The 22,759-nt window shown below is 43.2% G+C and overlaps 1 protein-coding gene across 4 annotated transcripts in view; it reads left to right on the plus strand.

Annotated features, from left to right (window-relative positions):
* Positions 1–22,759, plus strand: part of PLCE1 (phospholipase C epsilon 1) — an 848,028-nt gene that overhangs the window by 595,083 nt on the left and 230,186 nt on the right. For 3 of the 4 annotated variants that reach the window (XM_069239847.1, XM_069239848.1, XM_069239850.1), the window contains 2 exons: positions 40–81; positions 604–722. In XM_069239847.1, coding sequence (XP_069095948.1) covers positions 40–81; positions 604–722 — 161 coding nt within the window. The remainder of the gene's footprint in view (positions 1–39; positions 82–603; positions 723–22,759) is intronic. The other variant, XM_069239849.1, reaches the window with a different exon arrangement.

Raw genomic sequence — 22,759 nt, forward strand, 5'->3', positions numbered from 1 at the left:
CTTCTCTTTTCTTATTTTCTTTCTGGCTCTTCCTGGTAGCTGACGTCCTTAATGCTTCCCCTGCTCCTAACAGCCATGAAGGTAAACACCATTTGGTTGAGCGTTTTAACTGCATGCCTTTCACATCTTTATTTCCAGCTGCTCAGTATTGCTTATTGAGAAGAATAAAGCAATGTTGACAGTGTACTCTTGACCGTTGCTCTTCTACTAATAACCACTTGCATACTGCATGTGTGTATTTCCATGGATATGAGCTAGATCTTGCATTGCACCCTTAAATTGTTTCCAATTTGCATAATTTCAATGTGCAACCGATGAGAATGTACCCCATGTCCTTTGTGAAAGCTCTTCTTTCCATAAACATTTTTAAAGGTGCATATTGGAATATTTACTAAGGGTTCATATGGAGCACATTCTTGCGAATTGTATCATTGAGAAAATAAATACAGTGCCCAAAACAAAACAAACTACCCATTATTCTGTGTTACATTAGGAATGTGTTCAAACAGGATCCAAATCTGTTTGCCAGATAATACTGCTCAGTTAGAGTTCTGCTCCTCCTTCTTGATTGTTTATCTAAAATAAAACGGATTCATTTTTTAGATAATATACTTGATGATCGCCCTGAAAGCAAGTCATCTGGTGATAAACTGCAGTTTGAGTATATTGAAGAAACTCCTAAAAGGATTAAGAAGGCAGACAACTCTACCAACAAAGGGAAGGTAATATGTTCATTTTTTAGCATGCATCTTGCAATTCATCGTAGGCCTTTTGGTAAGTTTGCTCACAGTGTCTAAAAAAAGAGTATTCAGATATGTAATATATGGCACTTGTGGTAATCTCATTTATGTATATACAGGGAGTGCAGAATTATTAGGCAAATTAGTATTTTGACCACATCATCCTCTTTATGCATGTTGTCTTACTCCAAGCTGTATAGGCTCGAAAGCCTACTACCAATTAAGCATATTAGGTGATGTGCATCTCTGTAATGAGAAGGGGTGTGGTCTAATGACATCAACACCCTATATCAGGTGTGCATAATTATTAGGCAACTTCCTTTCCTTTGGCAAAATGGGTCAAAAGAAGGACTTGACAGGCTCAGAAAAGTCAAAAATAGTGAGATATCTTGCAGAGGGATGCAGCACTCTTAAAATTGCAAAGCTTCTGAAGCGTGATCATCGAACAATCAAGCGTTTCATTCAAAATAGTCAACAGGGTCGCAAGAAGCGTGTGGAAAAACCAAGGCGCAAAATAACTGCCCATGAACTGAGAAAAGTCAAGCGTGCAGCTGCCACGATGCCACTTGCCACCAGTTTGGCCATATTTCAGAGCTGCAACATCACTGGAGTGCCCAAAAGCACAAGGTGTGCAATACTCAGAGACATGGCCAAGGTAAGAAAGGCTGAAAGACAACCACCACTGAACAAGACACACAAGCTGAAACGTCAAGACTGGGCCAAGAAATATCTCAAGACTGATTTTTCTAAGGTTTTATGGACTGATGAAATGAGAGTGAGTCTTGATGGGCCAGATGGATGGGCCCGTGGCTGGATTGGTAAAGGGCAGAGAGCTCCAGTCCGACTCAGATGCCAGCAAGGTGGAGGTGGAGTACTGGTTTGGGCTGGTATCATCAAAGATGAGCATGTGGGGCCTTTTCGGGTTGAGGATGGAGTCAAGCTCAACTCCCAGTCCTACTGCCAGTTCCTGGAAGACACCTTCTTCAAGCAGTGGTACAGGAAGAAGTCTGCATCCTTCAAGAAAAACATGGTTTTCATGCAGGACAATGCTCCATCACACGCGTCCAAGTACTCCACAGCGTGGCTGGCAAGAAAGGGTATAAAAGAAGGAAATCTAATGACATGGCCTCCTTGTTCACCTGATCTGAACCCCATTGAGAACCTGTGGTCCATCATCAAATGTGAGATTTACAAGGAGGGAAAACAGTACACCTCTCTGAACAGTGTCTGGGAGGCTGTGGTTGCTGCTGCACGCAATGTTGATGGTGAACAGATCAAAACACTGACAGAATCCATGGATGGCAGGCTTTTGAGTGTCCTTGCAAAGAAAGGTGGCTATATTGGTCACTGATTTGTTTTTGTTTTGTTTTTGAATGTCAGAAATGTATATTTGTGAATGTTGAGATGTTATATTGGTTTCACTGGTAATAATAAATAATTGAAATGGGTATATATTTTTTTTTGTTAAGTTGCCTAATAATTATGCAGAGTAATAGTCACCTGCACACACAGATATCCCCCTAACATAGCTAAAACTAAAAACAAACTAAAAACTACTTCCAAAAATATTCAGCTTTGATATTAATGAGTTTTTTGGGTTCATTGAGAACATGGTTGTTGTTCAATAATAAAATTAATCCTCAAAAATACAACTTGCCTAATAATTCTGCACTCCCTGTAGTAGTATCTCTATATTCAAGCAAGAGTACCTAAAATGCCTTCAAACGTTTACAGTGTTAAAGCATTCAAATGAGCTGAAATAATGTTAATGTTTATATCAAGCACTGCTCTAGTAACAGAAACATAAAAGATACATTGAAGTAGGTGAACAAATAGAAAGTGCTGACATTTACAGATGTCTTCGCTGAAATAGCATATGGGGCCAGACTCTCAAATCGTTCTTTCATGATTAGGTGTGACTTACTGTTGGAAATCCTGGAATAAATTAAGAATAAATCTAAAGTAAGGTACGAGTAAGTCACACCTACACTCGCAAAAATATCTGTTGATCAGGGTGAATGGCTTTAAATAAAGAATCTGGAAAAAAGAGTTTGTGCTTGTGGGTTACTTGAACCCTTCAAACCAACAAAACCAATGTGTATTAACAAAATTATTCATGTACCTTTCCTTTACTGCACAGGGATGATTCCCGTACACCCCTGCCTTGGAAATCTAAATCTCAGGCTGCACTGCCACCCAATAATTTTGCTTTTATGGTTTAACAGTACATTATAAATTCCGGTTGGTACCCTGGTAGAAGCAACATTAATGTGTGGCTAGCCCCCATAGTGCACCTGATTGACTTTATCTATATAGTGAGGTTAGGATTATAAACCCTGAGAAAATTAGACCTATTTCAGGGCGAACGATACACCCAGGATGTATTGCTTGGGGTCAAGGACAACAAGTTTTCATGTTTATTTTGTCCTTTGGGGAAGTAGGCCCAACCCCTCACAAACAGCACAATTTACAGTACCACATTACAGAGCAGGGAAAGGAATTGTCTGCAGTTGAGGTAATTTGCTTCCATATTCTAATGCTATTCAAACGTGTATTGGTGATTCATTAATGCAAAGCCTTTATTATTAGGGTGAGTGTGCTAAATACATGTTGTAAGCTCGTAGTGCACTACCAACAGTGGATCCAGAAAAAACAATGTGTACACACTTTTTCAAAATGTAAAAATATGTGGCTATGTATCATGCTTCCAGAATGCTCTCTGATTAAATACACATATTTGCAGAAGCTGGAAAGCAAGATTGATGATTTTTTTATTTCAAAATAAAATGTTCACAAAAAATGCATCAAGGAAAAAAACGTTCTGCTAAGCTACTGAGAAATTTTAGGTTCTATTTAATTTTTTTTTTTTAAAGATCATAATCGAAAGAAAGTGTTACAACATCAATATTTTGAGAAATATTAATATAAACAAGCACTGGCAAAGCCAGTAGGTCCGACATTGGTGGTCAGTCTTTTGGTTTTGTCAATGCATGTCTTGTTTCGACATGGCTTTTGTGAAACTTTAATGTTGTGGGACCTGCTGGCCCTCACCATTGTAACAAATGTTAGCAAAAAGCTAAAATATTTTTGGTTTGCAAAAATCACACATTGCGCAGTAGTTCATGACACTGAACAAACATTTTGAGTTGATATGCTCCCCGTGAAAGAGCAGATTGCTATCATTGTAATGTAATGTAACATGGATTTGTAGAGTGCAAAACTTGTCACCCGTCCAGACGCTGAGTAGGAGTGGGTTCTGCAAGTAGGATCAGTCAAAGTGAAGCCAGCCGGTAGATTGGGAGAGAGATAAATGACATTTTAATACAACAAAAGGTCTTGGTTGACGCCAGACCTAATTAGTGGCCCAATTCTTTAAGAAAGTCACAAAATTGCACCCATGGTATATGTCTTAGCATTAATGTAGATCTCCATATTTCATTCATTCATAAGAATTCACAGAAGAAGATCAGGAAGTCATACTCCTAGAAAATATTTGTGAATTGTATTTTAGCACGAGCAAATATGTAGATTTGCTCATGCAAAAATGTGTTGAGCGTTTAGAAGTTCACTTTCGCCTTAACTAGTTTTTTTCCCAACCTTGGAGGAAGCTTTACTTCTGACCCTTGTCAGGAGTAATTTTCCAACCTTTCTCAGTATGGGAAATGACATGGGAATACCTGATGAACACCTTTAAAGTATGCAAGTTAGTAAGTCTGCACAGACTGAAAAGGGCATTCCAACTCTTGAACTATTGCCTACTGCTACCTCCAGCCCCAGTATGTAGATCTGCGTAAAGGTGGCAAATTAAGGAAATTGCTAGTATTCAAGCCCCATCATAGTATTAGCCCTGGCATAATCATAGAGGCTATAATGAGAGCTCTTACATAATGAGATTACTGCCATAACTTGTTGCCGCACTATATGGCACCAAAGGGATAAGTAGATTTTATTACAGGGCAAGTAGATTTTTGAAGCAACCTGTCCCATGGACAAGTAGATGGTTTAATAAATTCCACATCCCTGAGTAATCTTCTCAAGACCAAAGGTATTCATTGTCATAATTGTATATAGGTGTGATGCTCCTCCTAACCATGCTCCCTCAGTCAGATCACAGTACCCAAAGGACACTACCACCTGTATTTTATTACCAAATTATAGTTTGTTACTCTTTAACAACTTCTCATATTTTAATCTTTTTTCTGTAGTGAACAGTTTATTTTCAGTTGCCAGTGCATTACACACTGTGTTGATAATCTCATTAGGTTGAAGTATAAATTAATAGACTTTAAATTGTTGACTGTGTTGTTCTTGAAACTATGTCCCTTGGCTATGTGTTTCTCCTGACGATGAAGGAGTGGTTTCTTAAAGTGCGCTAAAGGTGAGTGTGAGACCCATTCAATGGCACCATCGAACAGGTAAGGACTCCTGGGCCTCAACAAACGGAGTTAAGATTGCTTGCTACTGGTGCCCTGGTGTCCTTCTGAATATGACTCTGCAAACTGGGCCAAGTACAACCCCTTCCTGACTACTGTGGTGAACAGTCACAGGCTTCTCTGGGAGGTATTGAGGGAGTGCTCAAGGTCCGAAGCCAAAGAATTCCAGTAGATATTTCCCGGCGTTTCCCCAAATTCTGAAAATCTGGGTCTAAAGAGTTTGACTCCATAAACGTTTACCAAAGTGTGTATTTTCCAGTGTTTGCTAAATCCACTCACGGATAAGATTTTTCTTGCCACAGGACTACCTCTTACATGGGATTCTTATATTGTACTTTTAACTTGTTTATATTTTTACAACGTTCTTGAATCCTCACGTAAAATGACAAAACATTTTCCCTATTGGTTTGTTATGTCAGGAAACCTAATGGGTTAATGTTTTTCACCTAGTGCTGCCTCTGGCTTCCCAATCAATAGTCGGAGAGTGCCTTTATCCTGAGTGATTGCCTTCTTTGATATGATTACTGGCCTAGGAGCAGATAATCCTGTGGTTATGCAGACATACTGAGCACCCCCTATCTAGTGAGCTCATGACCTTTTATTCTTCCTTCAATCGCTATCCCCCCATCGTCTCTGATGAGCATAGGTTGCAGGTGGTTGGAGCACCACTAGAGGCGCGGAGGGCTCTCCATGATCTTGCTATGCCAGTCGGGTCATTATAGAATGAACTGTATTTAAAACAATTTACAGGATTCTGATTGTGACATAGTAGTGCTTTTGATTTTGAAGAATTTCTCTTCATCAAATATGGCTAGTAAGTTATCAGTGATATGTTTTAGGTAATGTAACCTGATATGCTGTGCAGCAATATGTGCAAACATATTTGATTGTGGGAGCTCATGGGACACGCATTCATGAAGCTGGATCAAAGAAACATAACAAATGCATTATGAAAGACCTCTGCTCTTCATCAGTACAAACACATAGTTAAATCATTTGCCTTGGGCATGTTAAAACCTGAGAACATTCTGTGAACATGTTTATTCACAGCTGAAGACCAGAGGCCCTCCATCAATTTGGCATAGTCAGTAGATGTGATCCAAACTTTTTGCAGGCAAGCTCTTTGACACTTTATCCAGCCTTGCCTTGGCACTACTGCTTTCATTGTCTCAGGTGCTACTGAATCCTAGTTGGAAGAATCAGCAACAGGAGAAGCCAGGATGACAAACTCCTGGGCAGTGTTCTGTGTGTCACCCTCATTTCGCCAAGATGCCTACCTACTAGAAATTGAGAATCTGTATTTAAAAAAACCTGGTGCCAGACTGCCACCAGCAAACTTAGATCTTTGATGTGTTTAAGCAGCTGGAGTATGAATAGGTGAAGGGCTCAGATCATTGAAATTGATGTTGCTTGCACATCTATCAGGGCTTTTTTTGTTGGGCAGCCCCACTTGCTGGGTAGGAGTCCTATGAAGGGATGAGGTGTTATAAGGTTGGGGGTGTGGCAGAATTTCTCATACAGGCAGCAACTACAAAAAATAACCAAAACTGCCATAAACTGCTCTTTGACTGCTTTGCCTTCAGCAGAAGCCAAAGCACTAAAATGTAGAGAAATCATTATTTTCCCTGTTTTGACTGGAAACCCAGAATTCCCTCCGGTGGGTTCACATCTTTTTTTATTTTAATTTTTTTTAGTTAAACTAAAAATCCAGAAACCCTATCATTGAACATGCACAAGTCATTGACTCTGAGTGCTGTCTCTTTTAAGTGCTGTACCGCCCCAGCCCCTCTCTGTTCACTCCCTTTCCCCCATCTTTAATGCATTTCAGAAGTAGCGTGAATCAGGCTCAAGTGTATTTTTTGCTCACACAGTTCAAAAATGCACTCAAAGTCATTAACTTACTCCTTTCATGGGAAAGGTCATAGCTCAATAGTCCTTTCCACTGCCACCACACACTTAGAGTGGTTCTCCTACACACTTATAACAGCCACAGTGAACCCGCAAGTCCCTGTTAATTTGTCACTCAAACGCCATCTGTGTTTAGCAGTGTGTCTGACCAACTTTCCTTTTGAGTTTGCAGCACCAGGTCCTGCAGGATTGAGGTTGAGGATATGGCCGTGGTGGTCATGATAGAGTGGCTCTGCCTCAGCAGGTGCAGTCTTGAAGGTTGTAGCCCTGATTGGACCGAGCCAATCATTCCACTGCAGTGTTGCAATTCCCGTCAGGAACCAGAGTAAGAGTCTGTGGGACGCACAGGCAACAGAATCTGTCCAACTTGTTCTTTTTCAGTGTGCTTCTTTCTAGGTGCCTCAAAGCCACCAGGCATGCACTAGACCTTGCTGTTTTTTGAACAGTCTCTTCTACTGCAGACAAGGCACTGGCTGCTTCCCTCTCCCAGCAGGCAGGCTTCCTGGTGCCACAGCGCCTATTAACCCTTAAATTCAAGGGGTTCTGGGGATGAGAAGAAAAGGTAGGCTGTCTACATTTGCATTGTCCCAAGGAAACATCAACAACACAAGTGGCAAATGCTTCAAATCTGATAGAAAGTCTAGCCTCATATTCTTTACCTTGGAATATTCTACAAGTGTCAGATTGGATCTAGAAATTTTCAAGCAGTAGCCCTGCATGCCAGTAGGTGGCATCATTCGGCTCCACGATGGTGAAACCAAACCCTAGTCATTTTTTTACTATCTTTTTCGTTTACCGTTTGTTGAAACTTTTTATTTTTTATTTTCATCTCCTGGTGTGTTACGGATGTCCCCTAAGAAGCCAGGAGCCTTTAAACAATGTGGTGCCTGCCACAGGCAAATGTCTGTAACAGATCCTCATTTGGTTTGCCAATGGTGCTTGGAGCGGAACCACGACTCCAAAACATGTAAGTACTGCTCAGCCATCAATCCCAAGACACAGAGGGAAGCAGTCCCTGAAGCTCCTCACCACTCAATGTTAGTACCATGCCTTTTAAATTGGAGCCAGTGCCTTTTTCCTTTGACAGGCTGAAGAGGGTGAGGAATGGAAGGGTTCCGAGGACCTTATGGTTTCCATCATCCCCTTAATGAACCAAAGAACAACTTGTATGAATGAGCAACTTGCGGATGTCAGTGTTTTGGACACCTCATAAGACACTAGCCTGGTCTCTCCTCCAACTGTGGCTACAGAGGAGGGTGCCTCATTTGCAATTGTGGTGCGGTGGGCAACTGAGGTCTTGGATCTTCTTTCAAGATGACCTTTTTGATAGAGGTGCTTCACTCAGGAATCATCCCCTGTGAACTATTACTGCCATTCAAAAAAGCCATTACAGATGCCCTTCTTGGGGCCTGGTCCAAGCCCTGCACAGGAATTCTGTGTACAGGCTAATGACCCACCACCACCTCCCCACTCCTGGGGACCCCATTTTCCTCACCCAGCACTCCACCCTGGATGGTCCAAGCCTCCACTTCCAGAATCTGGGTCAATCCATCATCTCCCCAGGAGCTGCAGCCTCCAAACCCCTTTAGTTTGTCCTTATACCAACACAGGCACCCAGTGGGATGCAGGATTGGCTATCAACAGGCAGTCCATAACAATGGATAAGTGGGTTTTTCAAATAGTGCAGAGGGGCTACTTCATCCCCTTTCTGGAAACTACCCCCACCCATGCCACCCACTGATGACCTGCTGACAGAGGACCATCTCCCCTTGCTCTTTCAAGACGTTTTGGCCCTTTTGGCCAAAGGAGCCATAGAAAGGGTGCCAGCATCAGAAGTAGGTGATGGTTGCTATTCCTGCTACTTCCAGGTGCCCAAAAAGGCATGAGACCTCTGTACCATTCCAAACCTGTGCCGTCTCAACTTCTTCCTGAAAAAGTAGAAGTTCATGATGCTCACCTTAGGTCAGGTTCTGTCTGCCCTGGACTCTGGAGAGTGGATGGTTGCATTGCACTGGAGGACACATTTCCACATCCCTGTCCTGCTTGGCCACAGGCACTACCTGCGTTTTACATTGCACCAAGTGCACTTTCAAGTTTGCTGTGCTCCCCTTTGGCCTTACCAGCGCCACTTGGGTGTTCAGCAAAGTGATAGTGTTGGCTGCAGCACATCTGTGGAGGTCAGGGTTTTCAGAATTCTCCTACCTTGACAGTTGGCTGTTGAAGGTGGGCTCACCCCCACACAGTTCTCTCCCACCTCCAGACAACGACAGACCTGCATTCACTGGGGTTAACAATCAATGTGCCAAAGTCATACTGACTCCCTCTCAGACACTTCCTTTTCTTGAGACCGTTCTCGATACAGTGCAGTTTTGGGCCTATCCTCCTAATCTGATCCCAGGATATTCAGTCTATGGTACTGATGTTTCAGCTTCTCTCCTGGAATTTGATGAGACTGACTCTGAAGCTGCTGGTCCTCATTGCCTCCTGAATCCTCCTTGTGACACCGGCCTGCTGGCGTATGAGGGCTCTGCAGTGGGACCCGAGTATCCAGTGGACACAGCATCAGGGGAATCTCTCCCACCTGGTCCATATCTAGAAGGAAACTGCAAAAGACCTGAAGAGATGACTGACAATCCGCAAGGTCAGCAGCAGCCCCACTCCCTTCCTCATCCAGAGCTGACTGTAGTGACAGATGGACTCCTGGGCTGGGGCGGCCATATGGGAGGGGTGCAGATCACAAAACACTGATCTTTGGGGAAGTCTGGGCTTTATATCATCCTGTTTGGGCTTTGGACGATCCGTTTTGGATTGACAGTCTTTCTTTCTTCTATCACGGGAAGGCTGGTACAGGTTTTCACTGACAACACCACCTTTGTCAAGAGGCCCTGCGTTTCTGAGCATGACTGGAACGTCACAGCATTTCCCTGGTAGTGTAATGCCTGGCAGACTCTGAACGCCAGGGCAGACTCAGCTGTCGATGCATAGTGGATCACAAATGACCTCTATCCGGAGGTGGTGCAAGGTCTCTTTGAAGAGTGGCGAGAACCTTAGCTAGATCCGTTCAGCAGTGAAGAGAACGCACAATCTCAGCAGTTCTGCACACTGTAGTTTCCAAGGCAGTTCCAGTTTAGAGATGCTTTTTGTCTCGAGTGGCACTCCATCCTCCTGTATGCCTTTACACTGATACCACTCCTGCCAAACGTTTTCTAGATCAGTAACGGCTGGGCCAAAGCCTTTCCTCTGGCTCCTAATTTGGGCATGCAGAGTTTGATATCTCAAGCTCCTGAGCATGAACATTTGTCCTCCGTTCAGACTGCCCCTTCATGAGGAACCTGCACACTCTTCACCTTCATGCAGGAAGATTGTGCAGTGACAGTTGAGAGCCCTTGACCTTCTGTCTAAAATCTGTGATGTTATTCTGGCATTCAGGCTCCCCTTCACCAAGATGCTATACGCCTGCTATTGGGACACGTTTGTGTTATGGTGTGCATCCATGGAAATAGATCTGGGCCCTTATCCCAAGTTCTAATGTTTGTTCTAGGGTTCTGTTCCAGGCACTGATAAAGGTTACTTGTCTACCATCTTGGCATTCTTTTGGTTGCTGGTTCAACCTTCTCTGTTTAAGTCACCTGTTGTGACTAGATTCCTCAAAGGTCTACAACATGTTTCTTCTCTACCCATTCTTTATGTCCCAGTGGTATCTTAATTTGGTCCTAACTTATCTTAAGTACACGTTTTTCGAGTCGCTGCACAACTGCCCTCTTTACCTGCTTACCATAAAGATAGCTTTTCTAGTGGCAATAACATTGACCAGGAGGGTCAGTATACTGCAGGCACTCTCTTTGCATCGTCCTTATACCACGTTTTACCCAGACAGGCTGGTTCTGCAAACCTGTGCTCCCTTTTTCCCTAAACAGAGATATGAAGCACGTAGATCAAAGCATTACCTTGCCTACCTTCTTTGCCCAGCCTCTGTCTCCTTAGGAAGAGGAGAGACTGCACTGTCTGGACCCAAAAAAATATTGTCGTACTACTTAGATCGCACAAAAGAGTTCTAGGTGGAGAATCAACTCTTTGTGGGGAATGTCTGGGCTAAGAAATGGAATGCCGTACAGAAAAGACCTGTCCCACATAGCATAAAGATCTGCTACAAATTGGCCAAGTAGCAAGCCACTGAATGCTTGCGTGCTCATTCTGCCAGAGCCAAGGCTGTGACCGCTCATCCTCCCCACTCTGTGAAACTGATTGATAGGGTCACCCTTCAAAGGGCCTCAGCACTACACACCAGCATTCTTTATGGCTCGGCGTTTCAGGCGTGAAATGTTAAAAGAAATTAACCCAAAACTGACATCAGCGTGCTAGGGTGGCGCTTATATAGGTCGGCATGGAGCTGAACGGTGCCACCTACTGGCACTCGGGGGTACTGAACGAACATTTCAGGATCCAGTCTGACACGTAGGGAATATTCTAAGGTAAGGAATCTGCAGCTAGATAGAGACTCTACAAGATTAAGCGTTATCAAAGGTAAGTAACTTGTTCTATAAGACTATGGATCCTCAGTGTCCTTTTTGCAGGAAATATCCTTTTATTGAAGACCCTGTTATGCCATAATGTTGGAAAAAGAACCCAGGAATGACAAAGAATTGTAAGGTATGGCCTAACACGCTGCCCCGGGTGTCATACTTTATCATCAGCCACCCAGGCCCACCAGAGAACCCTCTTGTGGTGGGCAGACTCCCTGGATGTTGACCTACCAGATACTGAAGTAATATTCACTCCTATGTATGCAGTTTGATTTGAGCAAACTCACTCCCACCCCAACGTTAAAGAGGGCATTCCCTGGGCTTTTGAGTTTCTTATATTTATAGTTTCTGCTCCTTTTTCTCACTCCCCTCTAAAAGTACTCTCTGTGAATCCAGAGAGTATGCCCTGATTGGAGGCACAAACAAGATTTGATGGTTCTGCACCTGACTGTCATGAGTCCAACTGAAGGAGTACTTAGAGAAAGGAAAAGGGGCAGGCCTTACCTAGACACTCCCTTACGATCTCCTTAATAATGCCTTCAGGAATTATTGTCCACAACATAAGGATTGAGTCAGACTTGCTACTCAAATTTATAGCCTCAAGAAGAACTGAGTCCTTAGCCCTTGTCTGTAATAAAGCCATTGAGGTGTATTTCATGGGCAGCTTTTGTAAAAGAAGAGATGTTATAACCCACCTCTGTTGTGTTATCGCAAAATGATGATGTTCTTCACCTATATATCTCCCTACCCATCCTCACCAGGAACGAAATACATTTTGCTGGATAATGTTATAATGAATGCTTGGCCCTTAAAGTCTGGGGCTCTGAGACCAAAGCTTTTGTGTCTCCTGTCCTCAATAAGAATGTGATGCAAGACACATAACGTGATGTCTATACATTAAACCCAGTCTAACTAAATGAACATTTCTACAGGAAATACGAAATGATGCAGTGGCACATTACACTGAAATATGCCTCTGAAACAGGACAAACAGCATTAATGTAAGGCAGCCCATCAGTAATTAAAAAAGTGAACATCAATTGCATGCATTACGAGGTGCAAAAGAAAAGGGGCTTTCCTGCACTTTACTTTTGTCTGTGTGGTTTCTGAAGTTATGGTATCAGCAGAACCCCTAGCAATGGGAATATAGAATCTTATTAGAAAGTTAATCTTTATGCCATTATGCATAATATTCATATTGGTGGTGTCATATTTGATGTCATCAATGATGTAAGTGTGATGTCATATACAGCACAAGGGGGTGGCCCAAGTTACAGTTCAAGCAGTGATACCAATTATGTCAACAACGATATGAAGTATGATGTCATATATGATAATATGTGAGATGTCATAGGCAATAAGGGGCAGGTGTGAGTTATTTCTTAAGCCACAAAAAAGAACTGCTGAATTTCAAAGATTTTATGTGTTTGAGCCAGAGCTGAAAAAGTAGCAGCAGCGTAGATACAGTAAGCAAGACATAATTGAAAGACCGAAGATGATGAACTGAGGAATAAAGATGAAAGCGAGTCGGTGTCCCTAAAAGGGCCAATGCACTACATAAAGGACTTTGAATGAAACACGGTTCTCAAAGGTTAGCCATTGTAACATAGTCAACAAAAACTTTACTTGGAAGTGAAACCTTTCTTCTGGATTGCCCTCCATGCTTGTGTTGAAATGGCTGGTTGTGGTGGAAGCAGCAGCACTCCTGGTGGGCTCATTGTTTTCCCTTGTACATATGGGGTCTGCATCTGAAGCTTGATGTTGTCTGGCTCAGTTTAGGCTCAATATTAAGGCCATACTGACTATGAATGCCCAGGTGGTAAATGGGATGCTTGTAATGATCCAGTGTGTGAGGTAAGTACACTTCCCCATGTGTTCTGCACATATGTCCTGATGATTAATGTTGCTGGTTTTGCTGCCAAAAGACATTCTTTGTGAGGTGAGTTTGTCTGGGTCACTGATGGTCATGTCTTATTTCCTCTGTGGTGTCTGAAATGAAGGGATGACATTAGGTTTGTGATGGACTAACATGAGGGCAGTATGTTTGGGCTTCTTTTTTAGGTCTTGCCTGCGTCAGCACATGCACTCTCGCTTGCAAGAGATATTGTGTATAGCAAGAGTCTTGGAGCCCGCCCGTTGATTACCATTCTGTAGATTCATTGTCAATTTTAATTACTGCCTTATAATTAGGCAGTGCGAGCTTTAGTTCCTCTTCTTTCTGCTGAAGGACAGATCTAATACTGATTGCTTTAGCTTGATTACAGACATTCCACTGCTGAGGCTGTGATTGAGGTACTATTTTTTAAATTTATTTTCTTTCTTCTACTGCCATTCTGAGCCATGTTGCTCCTCCCATTTCCACCCTAATCTGTGTTTCTTATTAACCTCCCACCCATGTCTGTGTTGCTTATTCCCCTCCCACCCCTGCCCGTGTTTGTTTTTCCCTCCCCCCCCCCATCTGTGTTGCTTATTCCCTTCCCACCATGGTCCTTTTTTTGCTTATTCCCTCCCCAGCCGGTCATCCGTATTACTTATTTCCTTCCTTCCCCCCTCTCCATGTTACTGATTCCTTTCCCAACCTATCCGTCTGGCTTATTACCTACCTACCCTCCCATCCATGTTGCGTATTCCCTTCCCACCCTCACTTCCATGTTGCTTATTACCTTCCCACTCTCCTATCAGTGTTGCTTATTCTCATCCCAGCCCCAACCTGTGTTACTTATTTCCGTTTGTTGCTTATTTCCATGTTGTGCTTATTTCCCTTCCACCTCCCGCCTGTGTTGCTTAATCCCATCTGATTCCCCCTTCCCGTCTAGTGATGTTGCTTGTTCCCCTCCCGCCCCCTCGTGGTTTGTTGTCCCTTTTACTTATACCCCCACCAGCCTACATAAAGGATAAAATCAATATAACCCCACCAGTGCTAGCCTCTACATAGTCCTTTTTATAACAGTCCAGTTTCCTCCTCCCACCCGCTGTCTCTTTCTCCATCTCCACCCGATTTGCAAAGCCTATAGTTCGCCCATAGGAGAGACCTATTGGCTTTGTTGATGCTTGACTTTTACTTACCTGCACCATGAGCTATGTGTAGTTGATGCTGTTAGAACTCAAAATATGTCCCCATATGTTCCATATTGACTCAAATCTCTGAGGTTTGGCCAAGGTGAGGGCTGATGAGGTGATGGGGGCTAGGGTCAGCAGTGCATTGCATGCTGACGTATGGTTTCCTCAAGGTTTGGGGGGGACCCCATGTATAATAATCTATCTGGGATTCAGTGACAAATCTGGCTGCAGAGGGAATGTTGGAAAGTGAATGCCCTCCCATGGTATATGGGCTTGAATGCCAGCCCTGAGTTCATGACTGCATGTGAAACTGGTATCCTGACTGTTTGGTTGCCCTACAACCATGCTAATCTAGCGTATGCACAGAGGCGCAGACCTGTCCATGGAAATGGAAGGTCCAGAATCTGTTCTGTCAGCTGGAAGGACGCACCAAGCATGCCCTCATAACTGACATGGGACTACTGTCCATCCCTTGGTCAATGACATGAAGCGGTGGTGGCAATGTATCATGTGAATCATGTATCGTGAATTCTTTATCTTGACAAGACATTTTCTCTGTGCCAGAGGGGATTAGAGTCTCCTGATCTCACTTGTGCAAAGTTCGGCTTTAGTGTGACTGCCACACCCATGCACTGACATTCCATCTGTGTATATGCGCATTGGATGTGCAGCACATGTGTAAGACTTGACGTGTGATGAGAGTCTGACTGCTGTGGAGTAGTGGCATCTCTGGTTCAGCATTGCACATGATGGGGGATGGATAAAGCTTACCTGGACAGTGAAAGTATATTGGCTGCATTCCTTTGATTTGGGGAGGTGGAGACCTGGGCATTAAAGTGAGTGAGGATGAAGATAGGACTAAGCTTAGAAATTCAGTGAGGTCCTTCTTGGCAAAGGGTGCTGATTAGATTCTGCTGACCATTACAGTTTGGTAGATAGTAAGGATGAGGAACTGATCTACTGTTTTTTTATTTATGGTGAAGAAGTTTCAAGGCAGGGCCTGCCCTTTTGTGTATCCTATTCCTGCAGGAGGGCTGATGACTGGCGAGTGCAGAGATATCACATTTCATTTTGCCTTTGTTTTGGATACACCTGATTGGAGCCAGAACCATTGCTGCCCACTGTGAGAGCCTTAACTGTGCAGAAAAGCTGTCTGATCTACAGCCAGAAAACTACACCGGGAAAAAAATAAAAAAATAATCCAATATGAAACCTTCGACAGTGGATCCATATCCCCTGTCTGGCAAATGAGTTTAAATGTGAGACACAAGACAACCCACATTGATCCAGTTCCAGTTTTCTCATGACCAAGCAAGGGCACACTCTTCAGATTACTCAGAGCACTGCTGTATCACTCATTCTAGTGCCTGCATGAGAGGAAGTCTCCCAGATTTAAGAGAACATCACCTGAAGTTTGCATTACTTGTGGAAGGAGCTGAGGGTCTGCCTCCTACCTTAAAGCCTACTTTCTTGCTCAGAATGGGAAGGAAAGTGACGGGCCCTGCAGAAAGAGAATATGTCCAGGAAGAGAAGGGGCAGTAGTAGATCCACAGAATGCACCTGCCAAAGCCACATGAACTGTGCCTTCACTGGGGAGGTACAATTGGGCCTGACTTTGGAAAGTGTGAGAGGCTTAGCGGTCAGATGCAAATCTGTCCTAAAAACTGCACCTGTTCCTAATAAATGCACATTCCCATACTTCTTGCAGGGGACTGCAGGCGTTATGAGAACACCTAGAACTGGAATAAGACAACAGTATGACGAATAGTATTCACTGAGATGCGAAGACAATAGTATAACCTTGTAACTGCATTCTGATTTGAACTGTGTAGTTATTTTGTCTGCTGGTTGATGGTTGGATTTGGAGATCTTGTCCCCCACTCTACCTCCCTGAGAAGCCTTTGACTGCTCAGCCTCACTACATCTAGTCAAGTGCAGAAGAATTGTATTTGGCCCAGTTTGCAGAGCCATAGTAGAGTGTACGTCTGGACACCAGTGACAAATGACTGCAACCACCATCCTTGTGACCCTGTAGCCTCTGTAGCTCCCTGATCGGGGTCTGACCGGGAGTAAAAATGACAGAATGGAGTCAATTCAGGCTTATGCTGTTCTCATTTTTGTATCTAAATTTACTGTGTTTTTCATCAATTTTAAGTTGTCTTGTTGTGTGTGCTAAAAGCAACCTGCTTACGATATGACTAGATCAAAGTGAGAGCTTTCTGTCTTCTAGATTTCCACTAGCTTTCAAGCCGTCAATCAGTGAATGGATGCTAATGGATTCAAACAAAATCAACCAAGACTAACAATCCATATTTTCCCTTTTCATGACTCAAAAATCATCATCATCATCATCACTTTATTTTGGTAAAAACATACCATAAAAGTACGATACAAAACAATCCATAAAATGAGATTAAGAGTAAGAATAATAAAATTTAGAGTCATACTCTAAAATCAGCAGTTTAAGACAAGACAATACAATGACAAAAAATATCCATGAGTATAAAATGTAAAAGAGAAACATGCAACATCAACTGAATAATAAATACAATAAGCTGATATCCATGCACCTTATATCTCAGCTATAGTCTGCTAGACCTACTTCTGATATCTGTCGCTAAAGATTTGTTCTTTAAAAACCCTATTCTGAAATGCCAAATGGATTTTAAAAAAATTGCCAGAGGGCACGCAATTTGTACAGATGAATCTGACTTGAGTACTCTCAGTGCAGATAAGCAGTTCCTAAAACCCATTTGTTTACATAGAGGGATAATCCAAAGAACTCTCTGTTTGCGATAGGCAGGGCATTGAAAAAGAACATGGGTAACCATTTGTAAGTTAGGGTACGCAAAGGAAGAGACCCTATTCTAAATCTGGTATACAGGCCACGTGCAAATGGAGAAAGTATTATATCCATGTAATGTTCAAACTCATGGTGACATTTGATTTGTAAGAAGCTATCAGTCATAGAGGAGGGTGGAACTGCAGCCAATTGCAAAGTTTGAACATTGAGCCAGAATGCATCTTTCAAGATCTGTATAGCATTTTTAGGGATAGAAGAAGGATCCTTCCAAGAGGTCCCCAAACCAAGATGAGAGAAGGGCCATTCTACATAAGCACACCACCTAATTCTAGAAGTTAAATTAGTGCCCACCAAGTTGGTCAGCCTGAGTCTATATGGAGTGAGAGCGTCTAATGACCATAGACAAATCCAAAACAACAATGGTCTTACGGCGGCAATCTGATTAATTGGAAGGAGATTTAGATCTATTCGAATAGGCAAGGAAGGAGTACTTGAAGGAACTCTTAACAACATCTTTAAAAACAAGTTTTCCACCCTTGCCAAATCCTCCAGATTGCAATGGCCCCACAACTCAGCTCCATATAGAGCCCCCCTCACCCTCCCACCTTGAGACTTGTATATTTCAAGAGCAGGAGTCAAAGCAAATCTGGGGGATCTAGCAGCAAATCTCGTAATACCGCCCGCCCTTTGTTTCAGACACAATGTTGATTTCTGGATATGAGTATGCCATTTATTTGAGTCTTCTAATTTTAAATCTAAATAATCAAAGGTACCCACTCTTTCCAATGCCACACCCTCTAAACAAACAAGTCTCCTCATCTTGTGCTTTTTGTCTCCAAACACCATATATTTGGTTTTTAATGAATTGATTTCCAAACCGTGATCTTTACAAAAATCCATGAACCTCTCGAGCAAATTTGAGAGGCCTATGGCTGTTTGTGATATTGACAAGGTGTCGTCAGCAAATAGGAGACATGGAATCTTCTGCCCTCCCAATTTAGGGGCATCACTATGGCATTCCAAAAGATAGGGGATACATGCGTTAATGAATAGAAGAAACAAGGTAGGGGCAAGTACACAACCCTGTCTCACGCCGCGATCTGTTGGAAACTCTTGGGTTAATTCACCATCCAGTCCCTAACGAATTCTGGCTCGATTGCCAGTATAGAGGTCTCTGATTATATTAAGCAAAGAGCAAGGGACCCCTACACTGCTCATAACTTCCCACAGTTTATGACGTGGGACAAGGTCAAAAGCGAATTTCAGGTCTACAAATGCCACAAAAGATGGCCTGCATTCACATCAACAGTTTTCCATTTTATGGTGATGAAACGGAAGACCTGATCGATGGTGCTAACCTTGTCTCTGAACCCTGCCTGGAGATGACTTAATACTTGATTCGTCTCTATCCATTTCTTCAGTCTGCTTAATAGTTGATAACAGAATATTTTTTGTAAGTTGTCTAGGAGTCTGATTGGTCTGTAGTTCCCTTTCTTATATATCGGCACAATAATTGCCTCCTTCCATGAGTCAGGATAGGACCTGTTGGTCAAGACGGCATTGGAGATCCTATTTACGTACAGGATCCAGTTGTTCAGGTCTGCTTTATACATGTCTGAAGGGATCCCATCAGGCCCTGGAGCCTTCCCTGATTTTTGAGCAGTGATTGCCAGCTCAGATTCTTTTAGTGAGAAGGGAGGGAAAGAAGTCGCTGGTAATTGGGATAGCGACATCTCTCTAGAGCTAATGGAATCACGATCAGATGTAGAGCCATACAGCTCCTTGAAATGAGAAAGCCAGGTTTCAGGGGCAAAATGACACTCTGGCTTAAGTGCTTGGTTTCGGTCGCTGTGAGCAACCAAGATCCAGAAACGTTTAGAATCATGGACCCTTGCAGCCTCGGCAAGTTCACTCCAAAGTCCCTCCTCATACTCAAGTTTACATGTCTTACATATGGAGACATAATTTTGCCTAGCCTTGATAATGTCTTCCCTAACTTTAGTTCTTAGCACTTTAATCAGGACACTTTTGGCCTCTCTGCATCTCTTAACAAACCACTTATTGCTAGAATGAGAAGTGGGGTTGCTACTAGCAGGTTTGGAAAACAGTTTCCTAAGAGTAACAAAGAGATCCAAATGGAAAGACATAACTTCAAGTGGGGTTAATGAGAAGTGATTGTCAAAAAGCTGATGTCTAGAAACTAATGCACACAATTTGTCCCGTAGCTTATTGGACCTCTGAAAAGAATCCCATCTCACCGTATGCCTATTGCTGGAGAGCTTCAAGACGCCAGGAAATACAGGAGCAGGGAGAGACACAGCTCCTGATAAAAGGATTCTATCATATACAAATTGGAGAGGCGCGTGGTCACTAGTGTGCGGATAACCCACTTTCACATCTAATATGTTGTGCCAGACCCTTAAGTCAAAAAGAATATAATCCAAGGTACTACTATATGATCCCCTAAACAAAGTTGGTTTTGCAGGGGTGTCAGATGGAAAACGGCCATTACCAAGCCGAAGGCCATGAAGTATCATGAGGTCTGTTATCTGCAGAACTCTGCTGCCACCGATAGATGGATTTGGCTGAATTGAATAAGGAGGGATATTCCATACATCGTCTTCAGTCTGTGTGACCTCAATAAGAGCAGAATTATATTAAATTGGCGCATTGAAATCCCCCACAATAATAATATGATATTTGAGACGAAGATCTAAGCTTATGGTATTCAGGAGATCTATAGTAGCTGACCGTTGATTAGAAGGGCCCGGTCTATTATAGATGTTTATACACAAGACAGGGATACCTAAATTTGGCTGTATTGCTATAGCTAAAATGTCGGGAGAGTCTACATATATCTCTTTTACTCCGCACACCTCTGTCATTTTTACCCAGATACATAATCCCCCTTTTGCCCTGCCAGCTGAAGCCGGCATGGCTTTTTTGAAAAGGAACAGTACCCCTGCCTCTACAAGCTATACGTAGCCCATGTTTCCTGAAACATACAAATGTTGAAATTATCAACATAAACCCCCCATTCAGTATCAGCTAATTTACTGTTAATACCAGCCACTTTCCAGGACAAAAGCTTCGCTGTTGGATGGACAATGGAGCGATTGGATTCAGAGGCTATGTCATGTGGATGGTGACTATTAACATGCTCGTCAGGAAGTGCAGATTTAAGATTATTAGTGAGATCAATTTGTGGTTCCCATAAAGGTACAGCTCCTAGACTTAATGGGTCTTTTAAGTATAATGGGTCCGATGAAACAAAATTGATGCCAGAGTTACTAGATGTGGAAAAACGTAGTCAGTCAACATCTGGGGTGGCCCCCTGGAGCTCAAGTTCTCATACATTATTGCCTTTAAAAGCCGAACCCATGTCATTTGTGGAGGCTGGGCCGGTTATTAGTCTGTTTGGGCCATGGCGTCCTGTAGCACTATTCAATGCCGATGTAGTCGTATGGGATGGAAAATTTGGCCTCATATTTCCAGGAACAGGACAACTATCACTAAAAAAAATAGCAGATTCCTTCCTCATATGATTGCGTGCTTCCAAGTGCAATAGGCCCATTACCAGATTGGGACTTGTAAAATTAAGTTTTATAATGTCCCGCTCACCGGATGGTTAAACGTTCAGCCTATAAAATGTCAGCATGAATGATTGAACCACAGCCCCTATCATGGCGAATCCAATGCGAGACTTTGTTAATAAGTGAAAATTTGTCTTCCGGTGATTATGTGGGTAGGGGAGGGACATTGCACATATAAATACAGTTAGCATTAATAACATGAGGGCTCCGACAGGATACTAGTGGTGTGTCCTATTTCAAGTCTACATAAGGAAAAAAAGGCATAACATTTTCAGAAAGGGGCACAGAAGGTCTACTATAATGAGTCCTATGCTTAGAGCCTAAATCATTCTCAGGATTTGGCAAAGGACCAATTGGCAGAGGCCTGGAAACAGGGGAATGGTGGGTTGGCAAGAGAGTAGTCTTTGGTTCGCAAGGAGAAGGTAAGTCTTACTTTTTAAGGAAATTGAGAATTTCTGACAGTAACAGTTTCAGCTCACCTACTTCGGTCTTTAAGCTAGTCACCAGTGCTAAAAGGTCTTCACTAGGATGGGGGGGTCACATTCAAGAAGCAATGGTGCCGAAGGGGCCTGTTGGAAATTATCCAAGTCTTGCGATTCCAATATGGAAAAACGGTTGGAGCAAGAAATTCCATGAATAATTGTGTCAGTTTTTAAAACTTCAGAGTTGGAGTTAGATGCAGAATGTGTTGGAGGGCTGGAATTTATGAAGGGGCTTTGAGAGACTAGTGCCAAAGGTAGGGCGCTAATAGATTGCGGATCAGAGGTGGCATTGGATCCAGCCGTTAAAAACTGGATGAGGGTACCCGATTTCAGCACTTTCCGTACGTTTCGCTCCTTTTTATTCAAGATCAATTCCACTTCTTCTATCAAATTGTCAATCTCTTTGGTTACGCAGTTTGTATGCGGTTGCGTAACTTTATTGGTTTTTAATATTTTCCGCTTGGCAGAACCCAATTCAGGACTACCCCTCGCCTTGCGCTTCCCCATTTTAGTAGAAGACCTCAGCACAGGTAAGAATAATACTTTTAAAAGTTAGAGGTGCAAGGAAAACTCAACACCATACCTTAGGGCCCAGGGGGGAACCCACCCCGGCATTGGACGGTCTCTGACAGGCGCAGACGGGGTTGGGATCCCCCACTCAGCCCCAGGTGTCCGAGGAAAGCTCTGTTGCGGTGCGCGGCACGCTTAAAAGCGTCCACGTTGCTGGGGCAATGAGGGCGGCAGCACAGAATCCTGGGGGTTGGAGTTCCCCACTCAGCCCCAGGTGTCCGAGGAAAGCCCCAGGTGTCCGTTAGTTGATTTGTCGCTTTCTCTTTTTGCCCCCTCTGCACTGAATCCACAGGTTGCCAAAGCACTAGACATGAAGGAAATGCAGGGCTAATGCAGAGTCAGACACAACAGGGGCACAGCACAAGCAGAAGTTGGAGCTGTAGTTAAGACAGAAATTGGGTGGGGGCTCGAGGGTGGAGCTAGGAATGTGTAGTGCAGATGATGAAGAGCTGCACAGAAATAAAAAATTCAGTGTATAAGCGACAATGACTTCCTACACCCTGCACCTCCAGCCTGCCAGCCTACCACCACCAGGGGACGGGGGTGAAAGGAGCGGTGGTGGCGTGGGGCTCAAATTCCAGGTGAGCTCATTCCGGTCCGGGCTGGTTTAGGGGCCGCGAAGGTCACGAAAATCGCAGAAAGCTGCA

Source organism: Pleurodeles waltl, chromosome 6 (genome assembly GCF_031143425.1).
Source record: "Pleurodeles waltl isolate 20211129_DDA chromosome 6, aPleWal1.hap1.20221129, whole genome shotgun sequence".
Classification (NCBI taxonomy): Eukaryota; Metazoa; Chordata; class Amphibia; order Caudata; family Salamandridae; genus Pleurodeles; species Pleurodeles waltl.